General features: G+C 48.8%; 2 protein-coding genes and 1 long non-coding RNA gene across 10 annotated transcripts in view; 2 read left to right on the top strand and 1 right to left on the bottom strand.

Moving 5' to 3' along the window:
- The window catches only part of TTLL9 (tubulin tyrosine ligase like 9), a 47,540-nt gene extending 36,769 nt beyond the window's left edge, over positions 1-10,771 (bottom strand). Inside the window, exon 1 of one of the 6 annotated variants that reach the window (XM_038571932.1) lies at positions 10,673-10,771. Coding sequence is in view for 3 of the 6 variants with exons in the window: in XM_038571930.1 (XP_038427858.1) it covers positions 2,984-2,998 (15 nt within the window). In the remaining 3 variants the exon portion in view is untranslated. Of the gene's footprint in view, positions 1-2,983; positions 3,101-10,672 lie in introns of those variants that run through there. The other 5 variants (XM_038571934.1, XM_038571930.1, XM_038571935.1 and 2 more) reach the window with 5 other exon arrangements.
- LOC111092258 lies at positions 2,832-8,759 on the top strand. Its single transcript, XR_005377740.1, has 3 exons — positions 2,832-3,357; positions 7,438-7,497; positions 8,630-8,759. It is a non-coding gene; the product is annotated as an uncharacterized LOC111092258 (long non-coding RNA).
- On the top strand, positions 10,331-19,130 carry DUSP15 (dual specificity phosphatase 15). 3 transcript variants are annotated; one of them, XM_038571940.1, is made up of 7 exons: positions 10,331-10,357; positions 11,232-11,265; positions 12,871-12,953; positions 15,528-15,577; positions 16,456-16,530; positions 17,527-17,698; positions 18,544-19,126. In XM_038571940.1, exons 1-7 carry the CDS (start codon positions 10,346-10,348, stop codon positions 18,814-18,816), a joined length of 699 nt encoding a protein of 232 aa, XP_038427868.1. In that variant the 5' UTR covers positions 10,331-10,345; the 3' UTR covers positions 18,817-19,126. The 3 variants fall into 3 exon arrangements, with proteins under 3 accessions (XP_038427868.1, XP_038427869.1, XP_038427867.1); XM_038571941.1 differs by lacking the exon at positions 10,331-10,357 and adding an exon at positions 10,464-10,549 and having other exon boundaries at positions 18,544-19,130; XM_038571939.1 differs by lacking the exon at positions 10,331-10,357 and adding an exon at positions 10,473-10,598 and having other exon boundaries at positions 18,544-19,125.
- The last annotated feature ends 123 nt before the right edge of the window (positions 19,131-19,253 follow it).

The following is a 19,253-nucleotide window of genomic DNA, read 5'->3' as shown; positions in this document are numbered from 1 at the left end:
TGTTCAAGGACCCACCTCACAGGATTGTTCTGCAGGCATGACTTAGCTTTTAGTGCTCCAAAGGTCCAACCCTGAACCCCAGTTTTGAGGGCTGAGTTCAGCAGGCTCTGTGAGAAGGAACTGAAACTTGAATGTTTGACTAGATCCATGGTCCAGAAGGGGGCTGGGTCAAAGGCTCAGAGCGAAGTTAATTTCTTCCACCCAAAATGGACCGTTCAAATACTCAGTGGGGTGTGGGTATTATTTTGCTTCTACCATTCCTTTAGTCCTGGTAGACTGATCCCTAATGGCAGGAATGAAAAAAGAAATCAAAATAGTCTTGTGCAGGATGACCATTGCAACTTGGACAGATTTGTCATCTACATTAGTTTTCTATTACTGCATAACAAATTGCCACAAACTTGATGGCTTAAAATAATACAAATTTATGTCTTGCAATTTCCATTGGCCAGGAGTCTTAGGCATGGCTTAGCTGGATCTTCTAGCCAGGTCTCACAAGGCCACAACCAAGGTGATGGCCTGGGTTATGGTTCTCGTACATGGGCTTGGGGTCCTTTTCCAAGGTCATTTTAGATTGTTGGCAGAGTTCAGTGCTTGAGGTTGCCAGACTGATTTATTTGCTTTTACTGTTTACTTGCTAGCTGTTGACTGGGGACTGCTCTCAGCAACTAGAGGCCACGTGCAGTTCTTTTCAACATGGACGCCTAGGCAATTCACAACATGGATGTTTGCTTTCTTCCAGGCCAGCAGGAACTCATTTCTCTGACTTCCAACCCTCCCCACTCCAAGTCATCCACAATAGAGTCCTATGTGATGCATGTCATATAATCATGGTAGTAACTATCCCATCAAATTCACAGGCTCCACCCACACTGAAAGGGAAAGAATTATACAAGGTACATACACAAGGGGTGAGAATCTTGGGGATCACCTATAATTCTGCTTACCACACTATCCTATCCTTCAAAAGAACCATTAGAAAGGGATAGAGGATACTGCTTTATGAAACTGACAGAAATTAGCGCCTACAAAAGCAAGTGAACTCTTATCCCAGGAGACATTCAAGCCCCTGTAACTCCCCCAGCACTAGTAAGGTGTCCTACTCTTTTTTGGTATATATTTTATACTCTTTCATGTTTTCAGTTCTATTTCCTTTATGTTTATCCAGTCTTTGGTTGAAACACTTTTCCTTTCCTCACTGAGTTGCATTGACTCTTCTGTCAAAATTCAGTTGGCTGTGTATATGTAGGTCTATCTCTAGACTGTTTTACTTATTTGTCTACCCTTAAGTTACTACTGCACTATCTTAACTATAATAGTTTTCTAGTAAATCTTGAAATCAGATAGTATGAGTCCTCTAACTTTGTTTTCTTCAAGATTATCTTTGCAATTGGGGGTCATTTGCACTTCAATATAAATTTTAGAATCAGTTTGTTAATTTCTGCCAAAAAAGTGTGTTGGGATTTTATTGGGAGTGTACTCAATCTGTAGATCATTTTGGGAAGTGATATTATCAAGTATTAAGGCTTCCAATCCATGAATATGGTCTATCTCTCCATTAACTTAAGTCTTCTTTAATTTCTTTCCACAATATTTTCTAGTTTTCAAAAAATAAATAAATAAATAAAAAATAAAAAAATATTTTCTAGTTTTCAGTACAGAAGTCTTGGACGTTTTAAATGAAATTTATTCATAAGTATTTGATTTTGTGATGCTATTTTAAAAAAACATTTATTTATTCATGAGAGACACGGAGAGAGAGAGAGGCAGAGGCACAGGCAGAGGGAGAAGCAGGCTCTTCACAGGGAGCCCGATGCAGGACTCGATCCTGGCTCCTGGGATCAGACCCTGAGCTGAAAGCAGATGCTCAACTGCTGAGCCACCCAGGTGTCCCTGTGATGCAATTTTAAATAATATTTTTAAATTTTCATTTCCCAATTATTCGATGATAGAATATTGTGGTAGGCAGAATAATGCTCTTCCAAAGATGTCCAAGTCCTAATATCCCAGAACCTGTGAATACGTTACATTACAAAGGGAAATTAAGGTTGCAGATATAATCAACTGACTTTAGAATAGAGACATTATCCTGGATTACCTGAGTGGGCCCAATGTAATCATTCATTTTTTGTTTTGTTTTGTTTTGTTTTCTTATGAGAGGGAATTAAAGACATGGGGGTGCCAATTCATGAGAAGTAGAACAAGGGGTAAGAAGTAGGCTAATGGCAGGGAGGATGATGGATTCCAGAGTATTCCTTTCCCTTCTTTGGGTCACATTTTTCCCATTAAAGTGGGTGAGTTGGCCGGTGTACTCCTAAAGGACAGAGACTTGGGCAGCCTGGGTGGCTCAGCGGTTTAGCACTGCCTTCGGCCCAGAGTGTGATCCTGGAGACCCAGGATCAAGTCCCACGTCGGGCTCCCTGCATGGAGCCTGCTTCTCTCTCTGCCTGTATCTCTGCCTCTCTCTCTCTCTGTGTCTCTCATGAATAAATAAATAAAATCTTTAAAAAAAATAAAAATAAAGGACAGAGACTTGTCTAATTCACTTCTGTGTCCTTATTGGTAAGAATTTAGAGAAGTCATTGATTAGCATTTTAGGATGGGCATCTATTCCATTATGAATGGATGGATGGGTAGGCAAGGGGGAGGCGGGATGAATAGATTTCTAGGAGCTTTTCCAGGTCAGGAAATCGAAAATTCTCAGGTTCCCCCAGGGTCACAGAAATCGCTGAATACAGTTTAGAATCTCAGATTTTCGTAACTTTCCCGCGAGCAAGCCTGGTGGTGGACTCGTGCAGCTCCTCCGCGGCGCGCGGCCAGCCAGGGCTTGAAGTTTCTTCTCTGAATTCATCGTTTTCCGAAAATCCCACTCGATCCAGAATCATTTCGCGGAGACCCCCCCCCCCCCCAAGTCGGAATGCCTCCGAGGCCTCCCCCCTTCTCTAAGGACGAGGAAAGCATCTGGATTCCGCGGCACTCCTACCTTCGGGCGCGACATGGTACGATTCACCAGGGCCGGACCCAAACCGCCACCGCAACAGCTCCAGCCTCCGCGTCCCGTTGCCAAGGTGATGGAGGCCGGATCCTCCTCTCTGATTGGATGAGCTAAAGGCCCTCCTCCTCGCAGGGTTCGCAGTCTAGTGTCTGATCCCAGCACCCGAAAGCTCTTGCGCGCCCGGGAGGCCCAGACCCTCTTACTTCGTTCGACCTTTTTCTCCCAGCCCCTCTCCTCTGCGACCCTGGGGCGTACACGGCCAGAGAGTGGCTGCCCTGGGCGGGCACGGACTGCCCAGCGCTTCCTCCAGCTGCATTTCGCTAGACCTAAGAGCGCTCTGTCTGAAAAGTTGTCAGCTTTTGGTAAATGCAACGGTACAAAGTTTCCTTACTGGATCCCTTACTAAGTCGCCTTGTCATTTGGATAGTTGGTAACGCAGCTAGTCAGACTTCTGCTTTTTCTCAGCCACTCTCTCTAATTCTTAGGCACCAACTCCATACAGGATTCACCTCAACTCCTGCTGTAGCCTCCTGATGAGTCTGCCAGTGCCCACTCCTGCCCTATCCATTCTAACTCATTCTTGGCAAGGTAGTTGAAGAGCTTTTTAGAACACAAATCCGATACTCTCTCCACTGCACCTAACTTGAAGTAGCAACTTATTCCTCATCGCACTCTGTATTGGCTCCCTGCTTTCCCTACCTCACTTCTCCACTGCACTGGGTCTTCTATAGGCTAACCAGAGCTGAATAGAAACTGTTTTTTAAAAATGTGATGTTTCACAGCAACAAAATATAAGTTATGTAGGAATATATCTAATAAAATATATGCAAGACATTTTATTAATGACAAATTCTTATCAAGCCTCTACTCTATGGCATGCCTCACTCTTGACTCTGTCCTCACAGATACAGCAATGAAGGAAACCAACAAATATCTGCCCTTGTGGAGTTTATATTCTCATAGGGAAAGTTACAAAACATTGAAGGACATTAAAAAGGCCTGAATAAATGGAGGGATATATATACCATGTTCATGGACAGGAAGACTCAATATCAAAAATGTGTGATTTCTTTCAAATCCAACTAGGACTTTTGAGAGACCTTCTCAACCCAAGAAATGCAAATATCAGTGGAATAATATGGGGATCCTAGAAACAGATACGGGTGTATTTGTGTATGTGTGTGTGTTTTAACTTAATGTACAATAGAAGTGGCATCATAAATTAGTGGGGAAAGTATGGAGGACTCAGTAAATGGCATTGAGAAACTGGCTTTCCATAGGAGTGAAAAATAGGGACGCTTTGGGTGGCTCAGAGGTTAAACATCTGCCTTTGGCTCAAGGCCTGATCCTGGAGTTCCGGGATCGAGTCCCACATCAGGGTTTCTGCACGGAGCCTGCTTCTCCATCTGCCTGTGTCTCTGCCTCTCTCTGTGTCTCTCACGAATAAATAAAATCTTTTAAAAAAAAGGAGTGAAAAATAGATGCCTAATTCAAATAGGCTAAAGAATAAATACAGCAAACAAATGCTTCAGACTATTAGAAAAAATATTTAAATATATATATATATATACATATATGTAATATTTTATGATGTCAAGGTGGGAAAGGATTTCTTTTTTTTTTTTTTTTTTTTTTAGGATTTCTTAATAAAGTACAAGTCATAGTGGAAAAAAGTTAACCTGACTTTCTCAAAATCTAAACTGCCATATAACAAAAGACATTATAAGTTTAATTAAAAGACAAGCTACATAAATAAATAAATAAATAAATTAATTAATTAATTAATTAAAAAATGTTTTAAAAGGAGGAGGACACCTTGAGGATGTAGGGAAACTCAACTTTTATATGCTATTGGTAGACTCACACTAATAAGGCAATTTGCAATATCTCATAAAGTTGAAAATGCACACAACTTACAATTTGATTCCACTACTGGACATATATCCTACAGGCTCTCTGAACACAGCTGTACAACCCAGAGACTATCACTTTGAAGCTAATGCGCAAGGTGGACATTTTTCCCTAACAAGGATGTTCATTGCAACACTCTTATAATTATGGGAAATACTAGGAACAATCTAAATGTCCACTCATAGTGAGATGGATTAATAAAATGGAATATATTTTTTTCTTTTTTAAGATTTTATTTATTCATGAGAGACACAGACTGAGAGAGAGAGGCAGAGACACAGGCAGAGGGAGAAGCAGGCTCCATGTAGTGAGCCCAATGTGGGACTCGATCCTGAGACTCCAGGATCACGCCCTGGGCTGAAGGCAGGCGCTAAACTGCTGAGCCACCCAGGGATCCCCAAATGGAATATATTCTAAAAAAATATTATGCAGTGATAAAAATTAGTGGTCCAGATCTATATCAACATAAAAATATCCTCCAAACCTACTGTTTTTTTGTTTTTTTTTTTATTATAGTCACACACACAGAGAGAGAGAGGCAGAGACATAGGCAGAGGGAGAAGCAGGCTCCACGCACTGGGAGCCCGACGTGGGACTCGATCCCAGGTCTCCAGGATCGCGCCCTGGGCCAAAGGCAGGCGCTAAACCGCTGCACCACCCAGGGATCCCCAAACCTACTGTTGAATGAATAAAAGAGAGTTATAGAATGATAAATATTTTCAAAGGTTGAAATTTGTATTAATTTTGAACACAACAAAGTATATTCTACAAAATATGGTTACATTGGTATTAAAAGTTTAAAAATGCAGGCTAGAAGGGTGCCTGGGTGGCTCAGTCAGTTAAGTGTCTGCCCTCAATTCAGGTCATGATCTTGGGGTCCTGGGATTGAGCCCCTTCTCAGCAAGAGGGCTGCTTTTCCCTCTACCCCGCCTCCCCTCTCATATTCTCTCTTAAATAAATAAATAAAAATAAATAAATAAATAAATAAATAAATAAATAAAATCTTTACAAAACGTACAGACTAGAAAGATGCCACCAGATTCCTGATAGTGGTTTCCTCTAGCGATAGTGAAGGAAGAGGAGAGAGGATAGGAAACTTTAACTATTTTAAGTTTGTTTGCAATGTTTTGTTTTATTTAAACAACACAGTTGAAGCGAATAGGCCAAGGTATTCTTACCTGGATTTATTTTTTGGTTTCTGCCCTAACAAGAAAAGAATATCAGTACCATGACTGAGGGAGAAGTTTAGGATGCCTTGGGAATGTCTAACAGTGGGGTCTAACCATTTTTTAGTTGGGGTCAGCGAGGATTGGCAGGAGGAAATGGGATTTAGTCTGGCAAAGGGGATGGGAAGAACATTCCAGGTGGAGGGAACGGCGTGTGCAAAATTGGAAATCAGAGAGAGGGAAGCATGTTTGTGGAAGCAAATGCAGATGGGTGACCAGGAAAGAGTGGGAAAGAGGGAAGAGATGAAGCTGCCAAACCCCTATGTTGTTGCTGTGTCCTTTGTCCTTTATTACAAATCTGAAAACAGAGCTCTAGTGAGGGGAGCAGAACCAGGGCCTCCTAACTCCCGGTCAGGTGTTCCATGATAGTAATAATGATAATAATGATGATGGGTCATGTGCTGATCTCTCTACTAGGAACTTGAAATATATCCTCCCACTTAATCTCACTACAGACCTATAGAGGTTCTTCCATTTTACAGATGATGAAACCGAGATTCACAAAATTTAGGAAATTTACTCAAAGTTACAGAGACAGAAGCCAGATCCCACAAGGCCTTGATTGAACATTTTCCTTAAGGGCATTGGTGAGTGTATTAGGTTCCTACTGCAGCTGTAGCAGCTGTAATTACCACAAACTGAGTGACCTAAAAGAACACAAATGTATGAGCTTACAGCTTCTGAGGTCAGAAGCCTGAAGTAGGTTTCACTAGGTTAAGATAAGGTGTCGGCAGGGCTGGGCTCCCAGGAGGCTCTGGGAGAGAATCTGTTTCCTGGCTTTTCCATCCACTTTCCTTGGCTCATGACCCCTTCCATCTTAAAAGTCAGCAATCATACCACTCTGACCTCTATTTCTATCATCAGATCCCCCCTGACTCGATTCTCCTGCCTCCCTTTCTCACTTACAACGACCTGGGGAATGACATTGGGCCCACCCAAATAACCCAGGACAATCTTTCCATCTCATGGTCAGCTGATCAGCTACTTTAATTCCATCTCCAGCCTTAAATCTCTCTACTCATATAACGTAATGTACTCACAATTTCCAGGAATTAGAGCATAGACCCCTCTGGGGAGATGGTTATTTTGCCAACCACAGTGAACCACGCAAAAGGGTTTTAAGCAAGGAAGTGATAAAGTGAGACCTGCATTTTAGCATCTTCATATTCCTGGTTTTATAAAATAATCTCTCCCTGACTTATCTAAGGCAAATTGAACTTTTGACAGGTAACACTTTCGAAGGCAGGACAGTTCATTGACATCAAATGTGTTAAGCCTTAATAACTACATCTGGTGTTTTTACAGGGTTTTTAACATGATGGAGTTCCTTTGTACATGCGACCTGATTATTCCTCCAACAACCAAGTAAGAGTGCAAAGCACTGTTAATTATTGCCCCTTAGTGGATGAGGAAAGAGACCTAGGGGCATTTGGTCACCTGTCCTGGGCCATGGAGCTGCTAAGGCCAGGGCCAGGACTAGGAACTAGTGTGAGGACTCCTCTGTCAGTATTTCCTTATGCCATCTCTGGGGTGGGCATTCTAGGAAACACACGTCAGACAGTACATCTTTGGTGCAATCTTTCCTGTATAACTTGGTGCCTGATAAACATTTGTTGAATAGATGAAGCCCTGCTCTCACTTCCATGGCACAAACAGTGGTTTTCAAGGCAGGAAAATGGGGAATGGTCCTAGAATTCCTCCCTTTCCCCCACATCCAATCTACTTGCAAAGTCCCATCAGCTGCGCTGCTGAAATATTAAGTCTGTCCCCTTCTGTCCAGTTTCCCTGCTCCTGCTGTGTCCCAGGGCACCACTGCCTCCCTGGCCTCCCTGTTTTACCTTTCTAATATATTCATTCCAGATAAGGGTCAAAGTGACCAACTTAAAATGTAAACCAGATGACACAGATGGCCTCCTTTGTTACGTTCTCCCACCAGCTTTCTATCACACAGAGGAGGAAAACCTAAACTCCCCATGATGGCCATACTCAGTCCTGTAGTCTTGGTTCCCCACTCCCTCATTAGCCTCAACCCCCTTGGCACACCCTTTCCACCCTAGTCCCACTAGCCGTTCACTAAGGCCAAACTTTTCCCACCACAGGGCCTTTGCTTATCTTCTTCCTTATGCTAGAAATTTCTCTACTCTTTTTTTTTCTAAAATTTTATTTATTTATTCATGAGAGACACACAGAGAGAAAGAGAGAGATGCAGAGACACAGGCAGAGGGAAAAGCAGGCTCCATGCAGGGAGCCTGATATGTGACTCGATTCCAGGACCCCTGACCTAAGCCAAAGGCAGATGCTCAACCACTGAGCCACCCAGGTATCCCAAATCTCTCTACTCTTTAAATAGCTGGGCCTTTCTTCTATGTCAGGTCTCAGCTCAGATGTTGCCTATTTAGAGAGGTTCTTCCTGCCTCTTTCTATTTCCTTTCCTGAAAATTGTGAGCATTTGTAAACAATTTTTCTATTTGCTTATTTTGTTTGCCTTCCCTCCTAGACCTGAGATGTCCGATATGTAGCTCCCAGCCACGTGTTAAGCAAGTGACATGTGGCTCCTGAACTGAGCTGTGCTCTAAGTGTAAAGTGCACACTGGGTGGTAAAGACTTCATACAATAAAAAGGAGGTAAAATACCTCAATAATTTTAAAATATCCATTACATGTTGAAATGATAATATTTTGGATATACTGGATTAAATTTAAAAACATTAATTTTTTAAAAGATTTTATTTATTTATTCATGAGAGACAGAGAAAGAGCCAGAGACATAGGCAGAGGGAGAAACAGTTTCCCTGAGGGGAGCCCAATGCCAGACTCGATCCCAGGACCCCAGGATCACACCCTGAGCTGAAGGCAGACGCTCAACCACTGAGCCACCCAGGCGTCCCTAAATAGATTATTAACCACCTGTTTCTTTCTATTGTTTTAATGCGGCTGCTACAAAATTTAAGATTACACATGTGACCCACATTATATTTCTATTGGGCAGTGTTGGTCTACATTATTAGCCAACAAAGGTAGGAACCCTGTCTGCTTTAGCCACCTGTGTGTCCCTAGTACCTACCATACAGTAGGTGCTCAGTAAGCATTTGTTGAATAAGTCAGTTTTTATGAGAATCCTAAGCACAAAGAGAAATGAGATAGGCAGCCTCAGGTACATTTTGAATTTGAGGAAGAAAGAAATGCCAAAGACAGTTTTATTTCTCTCTAGTCACTGCATTTCAAACAGGTTCTGTCACCAACATTCCCCCCATAGTCACCTACTACTATAGGTGTAGGGCAGAGGGTGGCTGGAGGAGCCAGGTTGGCTCAACTGCTTCGATTTCAGACCCACAGGAGGTGCGCCCTCTCAACTACTTTACATTCTTCAGCTTTGGTCCTAGCAGCCAGAGAGGGCTCTCCTCGGTGCATTGAGACACCTGGATATAGGATAGCTGGGAGCCAAGGGCAGTTGCCCAGGGTCACCCAGCAGGTCAGAGGTGAATAGGATCTGGAACCTTTCCAGGTCCAGGACTCTGTGGACTCTAACTACATCCTCCTGTAGTCTTCTTTACTCCAAGGGACCCAGGTGTCTGGAACATCTCCCCCCTCACATTTTACGCCTGATCTCTTGAGGCCCCTAAGGGCAATTATGCCTGGTCTCAGCAGAGTTGACCCAGATGGCACCATCCTCATAGAGGCCAAAGTGGATGGGATGAAGGAGGGGGAGGGAGGGAGGATGGACGGATGGATGAATGGATGGACCGAGGAAGGGATGAATGGGTGGACTGGAGGACGGGAGGGCAGATGGCCGCAGGAGTGGGGGAGGAGGAAGGCTGGCTGGAGGATGCCTGCATGGGGGCGGGGCAGGAGTGAGGCTGTTCCGAAGGAAGGAATTACCCACACAGTATGTGAACGTAGGGGGACCCGCAGCGATCCAAGTCCAGCCCCCCGCACGCTTCTGCTGGGAAAGCGCGGCCAGGCCCAGGGCCCGCGGGGAGGTCGGGGCCGCGCGGGGGCTGGGATCCGAGCGGCGGCGGCCGGGGGCTCCTCCCGCCCCCGCGCCCACCCGGCCCGCGCCAGACGGTGCCAGGTGGGGGGAGCGCCCCCGCCCCCCTCCGGAGGTGGCGGCCCCACGCGGCCCAACAAGCTGCCGTTGTCCCGCGGGCCCTGGGCCCGGCACACTGGGGCTTTGTCCAGCCCCCCGCCGCGACCCACGGTGGGGGGGGCCCCACATGACCAAGGGGGTAGGAGGAGCCTGCGGCGGCGGCGGCGGCGGCGGCTCCACCACCATTTCCCTCCCTGGCCGGGGGTCGGCGGGCGGCGGCGGCGGCGGCGGCGGCCGGGCAGGGGCCCCTGTTCCCCGTCAGGCTGCAGGCGCCGGGCCTGGGCCAGCAGGGCAGCTGCGAGCCGAGCGCTCTCCGGGCGGCGAGCTGGGGGTGCGCCCGGACCCCCGCCCCCGGGATCATGGGGAATGGCATGACCAAGGTAGGGGGGCGGGGATCGCGCTGCCCGCCCCTGGCCGCCCCCCGCCCCGCCCGGCGGCCGTGCCCGCCTCTGACCTTCTGGCCCTCGCCCTCAGGCGCCGTGTGTCAGGTCTCGGTCTCGGCGACTCTGTGACCCCGCATCCTCGTGTCTCCGCTTACGTCTCTCTCTCCGTGTGTCTGCCTCTGCCTGCTTCTGTGACGGTTTCTCGCTGGCTCCTTCTGTGGCTCTGTCACTCCCACACTCCGTCCGAGCCCCCTGCCCTGTCTCCGGGGGTCTCTGTCTTCCTTGTCTCTGACTCCTGGGACTCTCTCAGGTGCTGTTTCTCCATTCTTCCCCCTCTGCCTCTGCATGGCCTTCCTGTCCTGCCTTCCCATCTCCCTCCTCAGAATTCCCCACCGCCCACCTGGCAAGTCTACCTCTCCTCTGACCTTTCCAGCTCTCACCCCTGCCCAAGCTGGCCTGCCCCCCACCCCTGGGGCAGAGTCCAGGCCCAGGAGGTGGGGGCAGGAGATTGCTCCTTGAGTCCTGAGGTCCAGACACCTGTCACAGGAGGAGGATGGGTTGTGGGCCCCCAGCTACCCCGTGGGAAGCCTTCATCCCTACCCCACTGACCCCAGCCTGTCTCTCCTGTAGGTACTTCCTGGACTCTACCTCGGAAACTTCATTGGTGAGCACTGCCCATTCTGTCCCAAGGCCGTGGCACTCTGCCTGTCCCAAGCCTGTGTCCACCATTCATGCTCTGGCCCACACACCTTGGAAGCTCCCAGGAATGGGGCCGGGGGCAGGGAAGCAATGCCAGGCTGGGAGGGAGAAGGCGCTCATGAGGACTAAGGGTTATGTGGGCAGGGAGCGTCCCCAGTGCAAAGGGTTCAAAACGCCTGCCAGATGCCAAACAAGTCTGCACCTCCTCTGAGCCCCAGTATCTCCAGTACAAGGCCCACTCACTCTTAGAGCTCTTACAGCCCTGAGGTTCTGGGTTGAGGCCTGTTTGGGGGTGCTGCTTCTAGTGGAGAAACTGGGAACCTTCCCCCTACAAGCTTCTACACAGAGAGGAGGTCTCTCGAGACTCGATTCTGCCCCAGAAACGTGCTAGTGAGCACTACCCACTCTGTCCCAAGGCCATGGCCCTTTACCAGTCCCAGGCCTGTGCTAAGAGACCAGCTGATTCTGAGACTCCACGCATTTCCATGTGGAGTCAGAGAAAGCTTCAGAGAAGAAGGGGCATCTGCACCAGCACAGGGCTTTCCCCCTCCACCCCTGCCTGCCCCCCACCGGCCTTGGCATAGATGTTCCACTCCCACAAATCTGATCTCCTCCTCCCTGGGAGCCACCTCAGCAGTTCACGCCTCAAGCCCATGAGTATTGGGCTAAGTACTCATGCCTCATGGGCGCCTCAAGCCCAATCTTAGTATTGGGCTAAGTACGCTCTGAATCTAAGTACGCTCTGAATCTTAATCTTCATGGCCCTTCATGTAGGCCATGAAGTTGCCCCTACACTCCCATGCCCAGCCAAGGTGGCACATAGTAAGTACTCAGTGAATGTGTTAAATGAAGTAGACATATGGAGAGAGAGGAGATATGTTTTTATTCTGATTCTAAAAGAGCTGCATACACTGGAATTCCAGGCCTTAGAGATGGCCATTGATAGAAGTGTGAGGTTTATCCCTGGGTCGGTTTTCATATATCTTTGTGGATACAGATGTAATATTTAAAACAAAAATGCATTCTGCATGCTGTTCTGTGACCTGTTTCCTATTTGTTAGTATATTGTGGACAGGCCTTTCTATCCAATGGCTGCACAATATTCAAGTATGACTATACCATTATTTATTCAGTTCTCTCATGGTGGATGTATAGGTTGCTCCCACTTTTTAACAATTTCTGGTGTGTTTACTGTTATGAGCAGTACTACAGAGAACATTATCCTCTACACACAGCTTTCTGGGTGAGCAAACCATTCTGTAGACAGGATCTCTGGAAGTAGAGTTGCTAGGTCAAGGATATGCCAGGAAAGGGTGTTTGCCATGGAAGGAAGCATGAGCAAGGCTGGGAAGAGGCTGGGCTGTTACTTGTGGGAGCCATAGAGATAAGACTGACGCCTAGGGGTGTGGTGGGACCTGTCATGCCAGGAACGCAGGTGTCCAAGGACAAGGGGGCTAGCAGAGGGTGGGCCAAAGTGGAGAGGGAGGGGTGGGGCAGGGAGCTGGGCAGCAAGCTTCCACCTTTCTAAGTTACTCTGACTAGATTGGCACAGGCATCTCGTTTCTTTCAGATGCCAAAGATCCGGACCAGCTGGGCCGGAACAAGATTACGCATATCATCTCTATCCACGAGTCACCCCAGCCTCTGCTGCAGGTACTCCCTACCCCCGTCCTTGGGCTGCGTACAGTTGTGGAGGGGAGCTTTAGACCCCACAGCACTCATTTATCAAGTACTTACTATCTGCTGGGTCCTGTACTGCCTCCCCGACCCATAATAGGTCATTCTGTTAAAAACTGATTTGTTTTACATTAGCATCCCCATTTGATCCCTATTTGGCAACTGAAGCCCAGAGAGGTAAAGAAACTTGCCTAAGGCCACACATCCACAAAGCTAAGGAGCTAGGATTTGATGGTCTGACCCCAGAGGCCTCACCCTGAGCCATAAAACGGCCCGTATGCGGGGTTCCCATTGCCCAAATGAACAGATGATACAAATGGATGATTCTGGTTTTTAAAGCTTGCTGTGTAATCTCTGGGCCTCTGATCCCTCAGTCCTGTCTGCCCGAAGAGGGGCTGTTGTGAGGATGCCAAGGGGCTGCAGGAAGGTGAAGATGTTTTGCACACTGTAAAGCATGGCCCCCACTGGGAGGGTTGGTGCTGGTATTATAGAGTCCTAGAAAAGAGGGGTAAGGATGTTGTAACCCAGAAGAGAAAAGTAGGAAGTCCAGACCACTTATTCTGTAATCTTGGGCCCAGGGCTTCACCTTTCTGAGCCTCCATTGCCTGATCTATAAAATAGGAATTTATTTATAAAGATTTATTTATTTATTTGAGAGAGAAAGAGAGCGAGTACAAGCAGGAGGGTAGAGGGAAAAGAAGAGGGAATCTCAAGTAGACTCTCTGTTGACCATGGAGCCCAATGCAGGGCACGATCTCACAACTCTGAGATCGTGACCTTAGGATCACAACCCTGAAATCATGACCTGAGTGGAAACCAAGAGTCAGACACTCGACTGACTGCACCACCCAGGTGCCCCTAAAATGGTGACTTTATAATAGTACATGCCTTACTGAGTTGTTGAGAGCCACATAACAGTCAACAAATTACAGCTGATATAGCAAAGTTAATCATATTCTTATCCCATAAATAGAGCCGCTTCCTCATCTATTAGAATGTATGTCACCCACTAAAGGGGAATAACTGTGGGTGGAAATGGGCTCTGAAGATCTGAGACCCAAACCAAGTTCTGTCACAGGTTTACTATGTGACCTCAGACAGGTTCCTTTCCCTCTCTGGGCCTTAGTTTCCCCCTGTGTCAGAGTTAATGGTCTCTAAGATCACACCTCCAATAATCTGTGATTCTTGGTGTCATTCATACAAGAAATTTCCAGGTCAGTGCAGCCTGATTTTGCTTTATAGAGCAGGCTTGTTTTGGAGTATTTGGAGGATGCAATCACTAGATTGCATGGAGTAGGTTGTCCAGTCATGAGTAGATTGACTAATGAAATGACTGCCTGCCAAATGAGTCCCCACTCCAACAGTCTTACCTCTTCCCACAGCAGCTCTGCCTCCCCATCTATCCGTGAATTTACCAGTCAGGGTTTGATGATGCCAAGCAACCCCAACGCCAAATGTGTTGCAAAGTGAAATTGCAAACCTTGCAAAAGATACAGGGTGGTGTGACCTTGGGAAAAATGAGTCCCAGAAGGACTGGAATCTCACACAAAGCCATTAACAAGTGAGGACCTGGCCTGGGGTCCCTTAGCCAGGCTGGTGGTGGGCCTGGCACTTGAAAAAGAGTAATTTGAATATAAAAGGATTAAAAGAGGTCCTTGAGAAAAGTGATTCTTGGAAGAGGAGCTCAAATCAGCTTTATGATCTTGTGTGAAGGTTAAGCAAGAAGTAAAGAATGTCACAGCCAGTTTGTGGGAGAAATTACAGAAAACTCATCCCTTGATTATTTGAATAATTAGCACATACTTTTAAAACAAATTAAAAAAAATATTTTATTTATTTATTCATGAGAGACACACACAGAAAGAGAGAGAGAGAGAGAGAGAGAGGCAGAGACACAGGCAGAGGGAGAAGCAGGCTCCATGCAGGGAGCCCGGAGTGGGACTCCATCCCGGGTCTCCAGGATCACGCCCCAGGCTGAAGGTGGCGCTAAACCACTGAGCCACCCAGGCTGCCCAGCACATACTTTTATAACTGCAGTTGATGAGCTATAAATTTATGTTAATGTTTTTTGTTTCTTGTCAAGATAACAAAATCCGTTGTGCCCTTTTTAAAATAAGTAATCTCTACACCCAACGTGAGGCTCAAACTCACAACCCCGAGATCAAGAGGTGCATGCTCTACCCACTGAGCCAGCCAGAGACCCTGCTTTGCCCTTTTTTGGGTATGATTTTTGTAAACCTCATTTGGAGGAGAGTCATTGTTAGTTGCCCTTTTCCACTTATTAAATAAAAAGTCCCTGGATCCTTTTTATCAAGTCCTCTTGCCCAAATCACCTATGAGGTTAGGATACCATCTTCTCAGAAGGTTCTGGAACTCAGAGCTGGGAGGCACTCAGAGGTGATATCCACCCTCTTTAGATGGAGGGGGCAGCAGTGGCTCAGAGAGGGGCAGGAGCTGGCCTGGGGTCCTGAGGTGCTTGGGCAGCCCTGGCCAAGGTCAGGGGTGCAGCCAAGGGCACCCCCACTGCCCATGTGTGTTTTGTACTTACAGGACATAACCTACCTTCGCATCCCTGTGGCGGACACCCCTGAGGTACCCATGTAAGTTCTCTGGAGGCACCAACAGAGGTGTCTTCTGTGGTGATGGGAGGGAGGGTGGGGGATGGTCTGGGGGATGACAGAGAGGACTCATGCCAAAGAGCTGTCCTGGGGACCCTAGCACAAGTGGTCACTCAGACCTATGTTTGACTCTGTCTCAGCTACACCCTTGCCTATTGTCCTGGCCAAGACCTGTAATCTTCCAGAGCTCAGTGTCTTTAGCTGTGAAATGGAGAGTACCCTGTCTAAGGACCAGATGCCCCAGCAGATTTGAAGGGGTCAGGCTCAGCCATTTCCTGGCCTTGGAGTTAAGACCTCCGGGCTCCAGCCAGGCTTTGCCATTTACTTGCTTTGTGACCTTGCACAAATCGCTTTCCCTCTCTGAGATCAGATGGCACAGGTTGAGGATCTAGGACAGGGCCTGCATGTAATGGGGACTCAGGAAGCAGGATTTTTATGTTTTGTTATTAGCAGCAGTACCTCCCAGCCTGGAAGTAACCCAGACAGATATCTCTCCCAACCCGTTGCTGACCAACATTGTCCCCAGATGCTCTGATTGCAGACCCTGGAAGAGTGGGAGTCCTCTGTCCCCTCACACCCATTTCCTTGAAAGATAAACCCTCCATGCAAATAGGATCCACTGGAGAGGCACTCCTACCTCCATGGTGGGATTTCTCATTATTGGCCTCTTTCACTGCCTGAAATGCTGCCATTGTTAATTCACACCACCTCTACTTGTTCTATAGTACAGGCCCCTATTCTCTGCCTAGGCTGGCTGACCCGAAGACCCAGGGCTCTTGGCACCCCATCAGTGTGGAGGGGGACAATTCCTAGGAGAACATGCCCCCCAGTGCTCCCTACCCTATCTCTTTCTTCTCTAGCAAAAAGCACTTCAAAGAATGTATCAACTTTATCCACTGTTGCCGCCTCAATGGGGGGAACTGCCTTGTGCACTGGTGAGTTAAGAGAGGAATGATGGGAGGAAGTAAGGGGCTGTCCTCTGTGTCACACACGCACACACACACACACACACACCCTATGGGGAATGTGGAACCTGGGATCGACCTTCTCCATCCTGTCCCCATGCATGACAGTCTACCATTCATCTGATGGAGGGTGATCGGGGGCTCAAATCAGGGCTCTGTCCCTTACCAGCAGTGTGGCCAAGGCCAAGGAGCTCTTTCTCCCTGAGATTCCCATTTCCTCTTTGTAAAATGGAGAAAAACCTACCTGCTGAGCACCTACCCTATGCTGGGCTCAGGGCAGCTCTGTAAGAGCCCCAGTCCTAAGAACAGCTCCTTCAGCCTGTCTGTTGCCCTCTGCCCCTCCTTTCCCCACTCCAGCTGCACTTGACAACTCCCCACCCTCCAAATCCACCGAATCCCACCTCATGGGCTTTGTACACTGCCCAAAACATTCTTGATTGACCTTTACCCATCTTTCAGGATTCAGCTTGATGTCATTTCCTTGGAAACCCCTTCCGTCATCCCTCCCTATCTCCTCTACTAAATTAATGCCTTTTCCTATATGATCTCTTAGCTCCTGGATTGCTCTTCAGAGCAGTTATCACCACCTGAAATTGTTTCCCTGGTTAGTGGCCATCTCTCCCAACCGTACTGTAAGCCCCAGGATGGCAGAGACCATGTCTGTTTTATTCTCTACCATATCCCCAGTACCTGAAAAATAACAGATGGTCAGGAAATGTTTGTTGAACAAATGAATGAAGTGATGTTTCACTCAGGCCTGTGATGTGGGAGAGTGCCAGGGGGATACTCCAGGCATAAGGAACAGCATGGGCAAAGAAAGAGGGAAAACAGGTCCTGGTAGGCTCTCTATGATGGAAGCTCAGAATCTGAGGGTGGGAGAGCTGCGGTGTGGGGATGGGGTGTGTGAGGGCAGGGCATGGAGGAGATTGGGCCTTACCTGAAGCCTGGGGGGGCCGGGTATCCCAGCTTTGCAGGCATCTCCCGCAGCACCACCATCGTGACGGCATATGTGATGACTGTGACGGGGCTAGGCTGGCGGGACGTGCTTGAAGCCATCAAGGCCACCCGGCCCATCGCCAACCCCAACCCAGGCTTTAGGCAGCAGCTGGAAGAGTTTGGCTGGGGCAGTTCCCGGAAGGTAGGGGCTGGGGCAGAGGCAGGAGCTGGGCAGGGCAGGGAGACTCTTCCCGCTTGAGTTGAGAATTGATTGGAAAGAATTTAGCCTGTGCTTCAGACCTAGCAGGAGATTTTTCTGGGGATCTCGAACTCATGACCCTTAGCTAATCTAGCCCCTAGGTGTATTTTGTGTGGTCAGCCAGATGTTTTCTTTTCCTTTTTAGTTTAGAATTTGGATGCCTTTGGGCCAGACTGTGGATCCTTCAATTTGACAAGGGCCCAGCACTGCATGCTTTACCATTTGAATGTTTGATCCCTTTGGGGAGGAATGTCCATTCCCTACTCCACCCCTGGTTTCCTGATGAGGCCAAAGCATCTCCTTCTCTTATGCCCACGGGGCAGATGGCACATGGAGATGTCAAGAACCGACACCTCCCTGGGAATTAGGGATGAGAGACAGAAGCAGTAGGTGCAGAAAGGCTCCCCTCGAGTGGGAGTGGCCCGCTGGTACTCAGGCTTATCTTCAAGGCTGCTTGAGGAAAGGGGCAGGCAAAGAGGAAGCCAGTGTGGGTGGGGTTGTTGCTCAGGGAGGAGGGTTCATGTGGTCCCCACGGTGCTGGGGGCTTTAGCAGGTCTGCAAGATGAAGTGTCAAAGGGGAAGGAGGCTCAGGAGAGGGAAGGGACTCCGAGGAGGAGGGCACTCCATGAGGGCCCTGGAAACTGCAAAGCGAGGGGGAGAGGATGCTCAGGAAGGGGAGGGGCTAGCGGGGGCTGGGAAGCTCGCGGACCGGCGGGAGCGGCGAGGACTGCGGAGGGGACCGCCGGCCGCCTGGCACCGGCCGACCCGTCTCCTCCACCCCCGTCCAGCTCCGCCGGCAGCTGGAGGAGCGCTTCGGAGAGAGCCCTTTCCGCGACGAGGAGGACGTGCGCGCGCTGCTGCCGCTGTGCAAGCGCTGCCGGCAGGGCTCGGCGGCCGCGGCCGCGTCCCCGGCGGCGCACTCGGCGGCCTCGGAGGGAACCCTGCAGCGCCTGGTGCCGCGGCCGCCCCGGGAGGCCCACCGGCCGCTGCCCCTGCTGGCGCGCGTCAAGCAGACTTTCTCTTGCCTCCCGCGGTGTCTGTCCCGTAAAGGCGGCAAGTGAGGATCCCGGCCCGCCCCGCCCCGCCGTGGCGCCCCTCTGCCTAACGACTGCCCCCCTTCGGGGCCGTCTGGGCCTCCCACGGCCTCCAGGACGGGCCCAGAGCCCGTGGGAGCCCGCGGCGGCCTGACCCCGCCCCCGCCCCTGATGCCCGCGCTGCTTGTCTGCGTCTGCAGTCCGTGTGTCCTCCATCCTTGCGTCTCTGTGTCTGGACCGGCCTGCTGCAGCCACTTGGTGCCTTAGTCCTTGGGCTGGGGGGAGGGGGCACCCGGGCCTCCACCCTTAAAGGCAGCGGGAGTGGGAGTGGGTGGATGGGTGGGGGGTGGATGGGCCTGGAGGATATTAAAGAGACACAGAAGCTGTCTGTATGAGCCTCTCCTGGTCATTCAGCAAGGGGCAGGGATGCAGGAGCCCGCCAGGGGCTGGAGTCTGCAGGCAAC

This window comes from Canis lupus, chromosome 24 (assembly GCF_011100685.1).
Source record: "Canis lupus familiaris isolate Mischka breed German Shepherd chromosome 24, alternate assembly UU_Cfam_GSD_1.0, whole genome shotgun sequence".
In the NCBI taxonomy this organism is placed as follows: Eukaryota; Metazoa; Chordata; class Mammalia; order Carnivora; family Canidae; genus Canis; species Canis lupus.
Note: the sequence above shows the minus strand (reverse complement) of the source record. Positions and strands in the feature narration are given on the sequence as shown.